Genomic DNA, 12,115 nt, shown 5'->3' on the forward strand with positions numbered 1-12,115 from the left:
GAGCCCTTAGCTTCTTCATTTTCTCACCATCTATCTTTCATTTCTCTTTAATTTTCTTGCCATGGAGTTGGGCAGCGCTCTCCAGTTTCTTGACAACACCACCATTCTTGTCACCGGCGCCGCCGGCTTTCTTGCAAAAAGTAGTACACTAACCGCCGCCGGCAACTTGCCCATATTAATTATAATATATTTCTTCAATTTTAATTTTTTCTTGGATTTTTTTTTAAATATGTTTTAATTTGCTGTTTATTTTGAAATGTATATATATGCAGTTTTTGTGGAGAAAATACTTAGGGTTCAGCCAAATGTGAAGAAGCTCTACCTTCTACTAAGAGCAGCAGACACAGAGGCAGCTTTACAACGTTTCAACACTGAGGTACATACAACCATGCTTCAATTCTCACACTTTAAACCAATTTAACTTCATTTTATTTTTCTTTGTAGTTCCGGCAAGGGAATTTTATTTATATATCCATCACAAATCTGTTCCTAAATATATATTTAACAAAAAAATTTAAAATTGTCACTAAATGTCTATTTAACAAAAAAATTTAAATCTGTAACTAAGTTGTCATTATTTCATCGCTAAATTAATTAGCAACGAAATGAGTCCGTCTTTAAATTCGTAAGAAACCCTTAAAATCAGGCGTGCTAACTCCCCAGATCTCCAAAATACTCCTGCCAAATATACTCTCATCAATTAATCGGTCAAGAAAGGGGAATTTTATTAAACAAAATCATTTAATATACACCATTGATCTCATCCTCTAGAAGGCCCAAATTTGTCCACAGGGACTCATATAAAAAGATGGACTCATTTGATCACTAGTATATATATATATATATACACACACATACACACACACTCTCTAATAAGTACATGTATATATAAGACAAGAAAATAAATTTTGTACCTACAAATTAAATATAGTTTATATCATGTATGGTGTACAATCTTTTATATTTATTGGTTATTTTTCAACTATAACTTAATCAAATACTATTTTATCAGTCCTGTTTATCATTCATGTTATTACTAACCCCTATTTATTTGCTTATTTTTTAAAAATATTTACTTATAAATTTTAAATTTAATTTTTTATGTATTTAATAATACTTTCACTTAGTTTTCAAATATATAAATTTTATATACTAACACTAAATTTTATATTACACAAAATCAAGTTATAAATAACTTGACTCAAGCCTACTAAACTTAAACACATAAAATAAGACGGATGAAGTCACTCACGTACTCACTATGTGAAATAGAATTGTAGAATAAATTAAATGCTCTCATTTTATTGATCATTAGTTTTAGGGGATGATATATATATATATTTTTAATCTTTTTCTCCATCCTACCTAATTAAAACAAACCACATGATAAATAAATAAATAAATAAATAAATAAATAAATAAATAAATAAATATATATATATATATATATATATATATATATATATATATATATATATATATATATATATATATATATATATATNTATATATATATATATATACACGCGCGCGCACGCGCGCACACACTCTCTCTCCCACTCTCCCTCTAAGAGCCTAATTAATTAATATTTTCTTATCAAATAATATAAAATTTGATTATAAGTAGTGTTACACAATAAACTAGAGAGTTATTTATATTATGAGTACATTGGATCTATCATCTATGATAAGATTTAATTTTATGTACACTTCGATTTTCTAGGTGCTATAATAATAATAATAATAATAATAATAATAATAATGATGGATTTTAATAACTCGAGTGGTCCGAATTACAAAACCCGATTAAACAATGGGAGTATGACAAGCTAACGGATCACAAGTATACCGCGGGGTAAAATGTATATTAAATTATGTAATAGTATTATAGAGGTAAACAATGTAATGACAAGACAAATGTGATGAAAGTAAGTGAATATGTCCTAACAAGACAAAGCAACGAGCTTTTATACCAGCTCAAGGCCTAACCGACCCGGAGAAACCGCAGGGAGGCGCGCCCCATGGCCTGGGCCATAACCGCCGTCGCAAGACTCAGTCAACGTGCGGACCAAAAACCCTCGCCACTGGGCCGAGGGCTGACCCCGGCCTAGTGGCGGGCTCGGCCGAGGCCGCGCGCCACGCTCGGCCGAGGCTGAGCGTGGTCAGCCCGTGGGCGAGGGCTGACCTCGGCCACGTGGCTGACCCTGGGTCCACATGCTCGCTCTTGCTCCCTTTTGTCCCGTTCGTGCTCTGCACCCGGTCCTAATTATTACATCAATAATAATAATTTGTTGTATGAAGCATGCATGCATATATATTAATTGATTTTGAATTTATTTATTTTTTTAGATTATGGGAAAGGAAATATTCCAAATCCTGAAAGAGAAGTGTGAAAATTCCGTAATATTAGAGAAGGTAACTGTTGTTGCTGGCGATGTTTCGTGTGAGAATTTAGGGGTTAAGGATTCCCATTTGCTGACTCGAATGTTGAGTGAAGTAGATGCTGTCGTTAATCTAGCTGCAACCACTAAGTTTGATGAAAGGTATTTTCTACCAACCCTAATTTGTATACATCTTTTTATTCATCAATAAACTATAAAATTAATTAATTAATTATATATATATATATATATATATTTTTTTTTCTTCATAAAAGTTGTTTAAATAGACTGCTTTAAAAATTAACCACATATATATGCCCATTGAGCTAGAGAGATGCCTTATGCCGGGATGGCCTGTATTCAATGGGCCGGGGTTTTATTGAAATTCAACTCAATTAGTCCATTTTAAAAAACAAATTATTATATTTTAATTAAGGACAGGATATCTTCTGTTTTTTAAACAATAACCTTCTTCTGACAATGTTTGCAGATACGATGTGGCACTGGGAATTAACACCATGGGACCTAAGCACGTATTAGACTTTGCCAAAAAATGCCCTAAATTACGAATTCTTCTTCATGTATCTACTGGTTAGTTCTATATTTACCTAATAAGTTAGCTAGTTCTATATTTACCTAATAAGTTAGCAAATTCCGAGTAATGCTATTCACCCTAAAAAATATTTTCTTTCTAATTTCACCTCCTAACATGGCATTAATTAACTCCTAACATGGCACTATTTAATTAAATACATTAATCTTTTATTAAAAATTGGTGGAGTTAGTCATTTTATGGCACCCAATGATTACAAGGCATGTCAGGAGGTGAAAAATTAGAAGGGGTAGAAAGCATTTTCCTTTTCAATTTTACGTAAGCGAGCATTTTAAATTATACGAGAAACCCTATAAGCATTATCCGAAAGTGTACTATGGGTGAAACTCGCACCGTAAATAATCACAAAGAGGTAAATCAGTTTAGATTGTACATAGTTGACCGGTTCTTGCCAATATCACATAGGGTTTTTCTAGCGTAGTTTATCTCTCTTATATGGTTGTGTACTATTATACAAGAGTAGAATTTACTTAATGTACACCTTGAGGAGTGGTTGTGGGTTTCCCTCATCATCCCAAAAAAGTTTATTAAAAAAAATTGCTTTGGGAGGAGTTTCGAGTGGGTGAACCATTATTTTCGTACTTGCATGGTCATGAGTTTGATTCCCACATATGATCTTTCTAGTGCGGTGTAGCTAAACTAAAAAAAACACACAATTGTTTTTTAAAAAAAAAAACAAAAAAAAAAAGCAAAAAATCTTAGAGCAAGGATTTGGTGGTTAAGTTATGATCTTGTTCACCAAATTACTGTGATCTTGTTCACCAAATTAGTGTGATCTTGTTCACCAATTTACTACCAATCAACCATCACTCTATGTTTCTTATTATATAAGCTAAGGTTCTTAATTATTTGGAAACTGATTTATGAGTAATTTGTTGTTGTAACGCTCGAGTCTTGCATGGGCAAGAAATGCCACCAAATGTCAACGGGATCCAATAATAAAATATAATAAATAATTACACCTCCATAATAACATATATATAACTTTTAATTAACATATAATTAAATAATTTATTTTTAATCTTATTTTCATCAAATTATATATGTCAACCATTTTGAGTTTTTGATTTTAAAACTCAATTACAAGTTAAGTGGTCAAATCGAAGTTGAACACTATAATTAGAAATGTAAGCATGTAGTAGTAATAGATGGACTGGATCAAAAGTGTGATTTTCCTTTATTATTGATATGCTTATAGGTTTATGAATTGAGTTATAATTGTAGGTTTTATTTTTTTTTTAAAGGAAAAGAAGTACTATATATAGTCATCATTTAAGTTATTAACATAGTGTAACATATATAAATTTTCAGCATATGTATCTGGTATAAAGGAAGGGTTAATAGCAGAGACCCCATACAAAATGGGAGAGGCACTAAATGGGAAATCTGGTCTTGACATTGATGAAGAGAAGAGGGTGATAGAAGAAGCATTAAGAGATCTAACTCGTGACAATGCTTCACAAGAATCCATCACCTCAGCCATGAAAGATTTGGGAATTCAAAGGTACTTCAAATCTCTTATTTTATACCTAACTAAACTTTAATTTTTCAAGTATCGTGTAGCTCAATGACACCTCTGTGACTTTCCCAAATGAGAGGTCACAGGTTCTCTCTGTGCTTCAATATGTTGAAAATGTATGTATGATGAACATATATTACATTGTAATATAGTCAGTAGAACTCAAAAAATAAAGCTTAATTTGATAAAAACTCATACACTAGTGCACTGTAGTATGAATTATAGGATGCTTAATTAACACGCTTCCTTACATGTGCGGGCTAGTTACTTTTTTACTGTCAATACACAACACATGAACCATAATTGCATTTTTTTTTTCTAGTGACGCAAAACCCATGGCATTTTTTTTTTTTTTTTTTGCATTGATTGTCTTTGATACTAAATTAACACGCATAGGGAGAGGGTTCAAGTTGAAAAATATTTCCAAGATAAATTAAAAATAAAGACTGATTTGATCTATCATATACTTGAAAAATTAAATAAGATGAAAAAGGATGGGGTTAGTAACCATACATGGCTAGTCAGTCGATCAACTAATTCAATTGATGACCAAACTAGTATGGCTAGTCACTCGATCAACTAATTCAATTGATGACCAATCACTAGTTGATGCTTCAAGCAAAAAAATTATTGCTAGGCATAAAAAGTGTTTTCTTTTTCTTGTGTGTTTTTACGCTGTGCCCACTAATGTTGTTTAAATGTTGTGAAAGGGCAAGGATGTATGGGTGGCCAAACACATATGTATTCACAAAAGCCTTGGGAGAGATGGTTTTGGGGGAGTTTAAAGAAGATTTGCCACTTGTTATTATACGTCCAACGATGGTTACTGGCACATACAAAGAGCCTTTCCCGGGATGGGTTGAAGGGATCAGGTACACATTTCTATAGATTAACCTTTAATTCAATTTTTAATGAGAAAAAAGTCAAATAAGTCCTTATATTTTAATTTATACTAAAAACTTGAATTTTAAAATGTTACAATTAAGTACATCAATAAGTGGAAATATTCATCTGTAATAACTGTAATGAAGGCTCGAGTGATGAAAATCGAGAATTGGCAAACAGTCGTCAATTGCCCTCTTCTTCTTCATTGAAGAAGGTGACATGCTGGTCACCTTCTCCAATGAAGAAGAAGGTAATAAGCTGCGGTAAGTCGGCGGCCCTCACCTTCTATTTCTTCAAGGGTGACCGGTGACCATTTCTCTTGTGGTCGCTGATTTTCATCATTAGGTCGAGCTTTAATTACCGGTTATTACTAGTGAATAATTGGTTTTTGGATCGAGATGCACAAAAATAACAAGTTGATGATTATATTATACCTTTTTAAAGTTTATAGGCTTAATTTTATTCTTTTTCCATATAAAGTTTAAAGACTTATTTCATCATTTTCCTTTTTCTGTTTAAAAAATTCTTTGCTTGTGGATTGTCCATGCATGTTCATGTTCACCATCTAATTTGATTAATTAGTAGTTCTCTGATGATAATTTCTTTATTGAGATGAGTTGCGAAGAGTCTTCCTTCTGCCATTTTTGGCATACCAATTAAAGACACCACATTATCAAAATTAAACTAAGTATATGTTGTCTTTGTGCGCTATGTGCAGAACAATTGATAGCTTGGGACTTGGTTATGGTAAAGGAAAACTAACATGCTTCCTTGGTGATCCTAAAACCATTACAGATGTGGTAAGTATTACATGCCAAATCGAATTATATGTTTTATCTTAATTAAAAATCGGGAAAAAAGATTAAATAAGCCCTCGAATTTTACTTGAAAAGTCAATTAAGTACCTAAATTTTTTATAGTTGCAATTAAACTTGTTAACATTTTATTTTTGTGCAATGAAGCCCAAAAACAAGTTAGTGACCTGTCATAGCAAGTTAATTATCACAGGTCACTAGTATGTTTTTAGGCTTCATTGTACAAAAATAAAATGTTAACCAGTTTAATTACAAGTTTAAAAAGTTTAAGTACCTAGCTAATTTTCTTTTCAGGTAAGATTTGATGGTTTATTTGATCATTTTCCCTTAAAAGTTTAAACTAATAGTGGGATGATTGCATGTGTTAGATTCCAGCTGATATGGTGGTGAACGTGATGATAGTAGCAATGGTGGCCCATGCAGATGAACGAGGAGGCGGTGAGAGCATATACCACGTGGGATCATCGGTGTCGAACCCGATCGAGTTCTCGCGCATCCAAGACTTCGGTTACCGTTACTTCACACAGCATCCATGGATCGGAAAAGATGGAAAGGCGGTGAGAGTTGGGAAGGTGACTGTGTTAAACAGCATGGCTAGTTTTGAACGATACATGACCATCCGTTACTTGCTCCCTTTAAAGGTAACTTTTCTCATTGCTTTACATGTAAATTATATTATTCAACTTTGTGGAAAAAAAATTGCGTTCTTAATAATACTTCAAGTTATGTTTTCATAGTGATTTACATCGACATGCCTCAAGTAATTTAACATGTTATGGACTCAAAATACCCATGGACCCGCGAGTTCACCTTTCAAGGTGGATCCGGGTCTATGTTCAAAATTTCATAACTGCATGCTCATAATTTCATAATTCTATGTTCACAATTTCATAATTCTATGTTCACAGTTTTATAACTTTATGTTCACAATTCTATAATTTCATGTTTACAATTTCGTAGCTCTACGTTCACAATTTCATAACTCTATTTTCACAATTTTCTAACTCTATGTTCACAATTTTACAACTCTATATATCAAAATTCGATGTTCAACAGTATGCACAATTTTTTAATCTATATATCAAAATTATAAATATAGAGTTCAAAAATTGTGAATATCGAGTAATGTAATTTTATATATTGAGATCTAAAATTGTGAATATAGAGTTCTAAAATTGTGAACATAGAGTTTTAAATTTGTGAATATAGAATTTTAAATTTGTGAACATAGACACGAGTCCATAGTATAATTTGCCCTCAAAATATAACTGGACTTGTCAACCTGCCCCTTATATAGATAGGATTGTTATACCGTGGACCAGGGTCCACAATGCATTGTGGACCCTGGTCCAATGGTCCGAAACGAGCCGTAAAATTACTGCTTTTACAGTTTTTTCTTTTAAAATTAAAATATAACTGTAATTTGAACAACAAAAAAAAAACAGTGACAAAGAAGCAAGAACAAAAAAAACACACACAAGTTCATCAAATCACAAAAACACACACAACAAAAAGTGAATATTTAAACAACATTGTGAAATTTAAAAAAATGGAACATAAGAGATAATACTTGGACTTATATTCTGTGTATCCTAACATTCGAATGCACAAACACATCACAACCTGTGTTACTAACATGAATACACAGAACGGTTGCCTAGAATACACAAAACGATTGCCTAGAATACATAGAATATTGATACAAAATACACAGAACTCATCTCCTAACATTTGAATGTTACTAACATGAATACACTGAACGGTTGCCTAGAATACACAGAACGTTTGCCTAGAATACACAGAATATTGACCCAAATACACAGAACTCATCCTCCTAACATTCGAATGCACAAACACATCACAACCTGTGTTACTAACATGAATACACACTAAACTCTTCACTTCTTCTTCTCTTTGGTTCGGCAGCCGCCGCCTCCGCATCCTTAGCGGAGGCGGCGTCTTCTCCTCTTCACGATTGTCGTCTTCTTTTGCTCTTTTCTCTCTGCCACTCCTCTCCATTCTTGCCTCCCCCATCGTCGTCCACCACACCTACGATCTCGCACCGTCTCCTCTCCATCACCATTGAATAAGGAAAAGAAGGTTTTGGGTTTTGCAAAAGGTGAAGTAGGGAGTGGTTTTTCTTGATTCAAAGCAGTGTTGTTTTTTTATTAGTAAGTTTTGTTGTTATTATACCTTTCGCTTATTTGCTTCTCGCATCTTTAGCAAGTTTATTCCCTCTCGCTTCTTTTGTGAGTTTATTCCCTCTCGTTTTTTTGGCGAGTTCTTGTTATAAGCGTAGAACGATAATTGGTCATGGCGTATGTGAACCACAAAAGAATGAAGATTGATACTCGGGTGGTGTCAACGACTTTTGAACTAGAGTATGCCTTCGTTATGTTTGACCAAATTACTATTGACAGTAAAGAAGCTTGGAGTGCTCCTGTCGACTTCAGCTTCAAATTTGTGAAACAGTCTGCGATTCAAGTTTTCGATAACATTGTTAGGAAATTTGTTTCTATGTCTGACTGTAAGGAATGCTTGTCCATTCCATTAATCTTTCTTGTAAACGTTTCCACTTATGATTCAATGAATTAGTCTCGAGAGATTATTATCAAAAAAAAAAAACATGAATACACAGAACGGTTGCCTATAATACACAGAACACATCCTCCTAAACATTCGAATGCACAAACACATCACAACTTGTGTTACTAACATGAATACACAGAACGGTTGCCTATAATACACAGAACTCATCATCCTAAACATTCGAATGCACAAACACATCACAACCTGTGTTACTAACATGAATACACAAAACGTTTGCCTAGAATACACAAAATGATTGCCTAGAATACACGGAACGATTGCCTAGAATACACAGAACTCATCTCCTAACATTTTGGTACGAGATGCACAATGCATTGCGCACCCTGGTCCACAATATAAATACCTCCTAACATTTTGGTACGGGATTCACAATGCATTGTGCACCCTGGTCCACGATATAAATTGCCATATAGATATGAGTGGGTATCAATTTTGACAACTTGCAAAAGATCGGGCCTCAGAGGCCTGCCCGCCCCTCTTGGCCTAGGTGGGGGAGGGGGAATGTGTGTGTGTGTATATATATATATATATATATATATTAGTAATGCTTGTTTAAATATGGTTTATGCATTTTATTACTCTATATTTTTATAGTGTTTTATGCAATGGATATTGGACTAGTAAAAGTCTAGAAGAACTAGTATTTTAGAATGTTTCTATAGGTTAATAAATAGAGAATTAAAAAATTAGAACGTATTTGCAAAAAAAAAAATGGCGAGCTAGCCTACCCAACTATGGGTCTTGAAGGGAGCAGGCTGGGCCAACCAACTCTAGCCCCATTAAGTAGCGGGCCTCAAAGTTGACCCACATCATCAACACTAAATATAACCTTGTTCAAAACTCGAGTGCTATATATGTGTTGCGGGTTGCACTCTAGTGCGAACTCTCGCCCAGGTAGGAAATGAGAACGCTCCACAGCCGTCCACGTGTCCAGATCAACGAATCAGATGCAATTTTAAAAAAATGACGCAGTGGCATTTTCGTAAATAACTGGAACTTTGGTGCACCTAGTTTCACTTACAAGTGCACATATTTTCGCACCTATTTTCACTTACAAGTGCAAGTAATTTACCTTGTTAATATTCATGCACCTATTTTCGCAAATACTTTCACTTACAAATGCAAGTAATTTACCTTGTTAATATTCATGCACCTGGGTGCAACCTAGGTGCACCTAGTTATAACATAGGGTGCACCTAGTTATAACATAGGTTGCACCGAGTTATAACATTAAGTGCACCTAGTTATAACATTAGGTGCACTTAGTATTGATGCTCACTGTACAATTCACTTGCACTTGTAATACATTTTACTTGAATCTGCAATATATTTTACTTGCACTTATGCAAGTAATTTATTTTGTTAACATTCATGCACCTGGGTGTAACCTATGTGCACCTAGTTATAACATTAGGTGCACCTAGTTATAACATTAGGTGCACTTAGTATCGATGCTCATTGTATAATTTACTTGCACTTGTAATACATTTTACTTGCACGTGTGCACCTATTTTCACTTGCAGGTGCAAGTAATTTACCTTGTTAACATTTATGCACCTGGGTACACCTATGTGCACCTAGTTATAACATGACGTGCACCTAGTTATAACGTTAAGTACAACTACATTCCGGACACGTGGCGCGCTGTGATTCGTTCGCAGTTCTTTCCTGGGCGACCAGTTCGCACCTGAACGAGATCCTATGTGTTGCAAAATAACTAAGAATGAAAATCACTAAAAGTTAGGGGTTCCAAATTTAAGTATGGCATCATCAATTTAAAATGTTTGAATATAATTAGGTTAACTTTAAAGCATCTAAAAGAGATACATCTTGTATGCTCTCATACATATTTATGGGTGATGAAAGCCAATCTTAATAATCACTAAATAAGCAAAGTTTTGGTATAGACCATGTAAAGCTTTGGATTTAATTTGTGTTCCCATTTTATTTTATTTTCCTCAAGACACGAAAACATAAACACGTTAATGCATGCAATGCCATTGAGAATATATATGTTTTTATATGTAGGGTTTGGGAATAGTTAATACAGCATTTTGCAAGTATTTCCAGACAACATACAATGAGATGAACCTCAAAATCAAGTTTGTAATGAGGCTTGTAGACCTTTATGGACCATACTTATTCTTCAAGGGGGTGTAAGTACTTAATTAATTCCTTCTTTATTTTACATTAATTTATTTTCAATAAAATGATCGCAACTATTTCTATCACCCGGTCCCAAACGTCTCTTTTGAGTTTAATATATGTAAAATTTTTATAAACTTATTATATAAGCTTGGTTGCAGTAGGCGCTAGACGCTAGTCGGGCGGTAGACTAGCGCCTAGCGTCTAAGCGGTCTAGGCGGCGCCTAGGCGGTTCTAGGCGGCGACCTATAAAAACAAAAATTAATTCTTGTATGGGGGTGTATGTCATATATTATATTATATATATATATCTCTTACTTCTCTTACTTATATAAATAAATGAATTTAAATATGTATAAATATAATAATAAAATTAACAAGGCCGCATTGCTCGAGTTAACTCGGCTAACTCTGTCGAGTTGGGCGAGTTAACTCGGCCAAATTCGGCCCAGTCGGTCACCAACTCGGCCCAGTCGGCCGAGTTAGGCGCTAAGCGGCCTCCTAGGCGGCCGGCTACCTAGGCGGACGCCTAGAGAGCAATTCGCCTCAGTCTAGGAGCGCCTAGCGCCTAGGCGGAGATTTTTGCAACAGTGTGTATAAGCTAACTTTGAGTTGTGTACACATGCAGATTTGATGACATGAACACAGAAAAGCTGTGGAGAGCAGCAAAAAGAGGAGGCATTGAAACTGATATCTTCTATTTTGATCCAAAAGTCATCAATTGGGATGATTATTTCTTGAAAGATCACATTCCTGGAGTTATAAAGCGCAATTACAAGTAATTAATCAATTAATTAAGCTGCATAAATATTGTTTAATTTGTACGTGAAACTTAATTGCAATTATGGGCTAATTAACTTTGTTATGGGAGGGACATATGTGCATAATCATAGGTTTTATGAATCTCTGTCTGTCGTCCCAGAGTGAAGTTAGCAGAAAGTAAACAAGCTGCCATTATTTTAGACAATCTTGAAACGTGTTATGATCAGTGAATGGAGATATTGTTGTTCAATTCCATTATCATCAGTTCTTAATTTGTTGTATTCTCCTGGATTAATTCACAATTAAATGGATTGTTTGTGCATTTAGTATGAGTTACTTTTTTTTTTTTTTTTTTTTTTTTTTTTTTTTTTTTTTTTTTTTTTTT

The 12,115-nt window shown here is 34.0% G+C and overlaps 1 protein-coding gene across 1 annotated transcript; it reads left to right on the plus strand.

The window, feature by feature from the left end:
* LOC116004938 (fatty acyl-CoA reductase 3-like) lies at positions 1 to 12,052 on the plus strand. The gene is made up of 10 exons (XM_031245139.1): positions 1 to 140; positions 273 to 376; positions 2,350 to 2,543; positions 2,872 to 2,972; positions 4,306 to 4,498; positions 5,224 to 5,385; positions 6,117 to 6,198; positions 6,582 to 6,854; positions 10,852 to 10,979; positions 11,597 to 12,052. The coding sequence occupies exons 1-10, from the start codon at positions 62 to 64 to the stop codon at positions 11,748 to 11,750; spliced, it is 1,470 nt and encodes a 489-aa protein (XP_031100999.1). The 5' UTR covers positions 1 to 61; the 3' UTR covers positions 11,751 to 12,052.
* The last annotated feature ends 63 nt before the right edge of the window (positions 12,053 to 12,115 follow it).

The sequence above is a fragment of the Ipomoea triloba genome, chromosome 14 (genome assembly GCF_003576645.1).
Source record: "Ipomoea triloba cultivar NCNSP0323 chromosome 14, ASM357664v1".
NCBI classification, from domain to species: Eukaryota; Viridiplantae; Streptophyta; class Magnoliopsida; order Solanales; family Convolvulaceae; genus Ipomoea; species Ipomoea triloba.

What these genes read in the sequence shown, in the direction of transcription:
- LOC116004938 (XM_031245139.1), top strand. Translation starts at nt 62, where the DNA reads ATGGAGTTGGGCAGCGCTCTCCAGTTTCTTGACAACACCACCATTCTT. An exon ending in TCTTCTTCATGTATCTACTG is followed by an intron (nt 2,973 to 4,305) that starts GTTAGTTCTATA and finishes ATAAATTTTCAG; the next exon opens with CATATGTATCTGGTATAAAG. An exon ending in AAAGATTTGGGAATTCAAAG is followed by an intron (nt 4,499 to 5,223) that starts GTACTTCAAATC and finishes ATGTTGTGAAAG; the next exon opens with GGCAAGGATGTATGGGTGGC.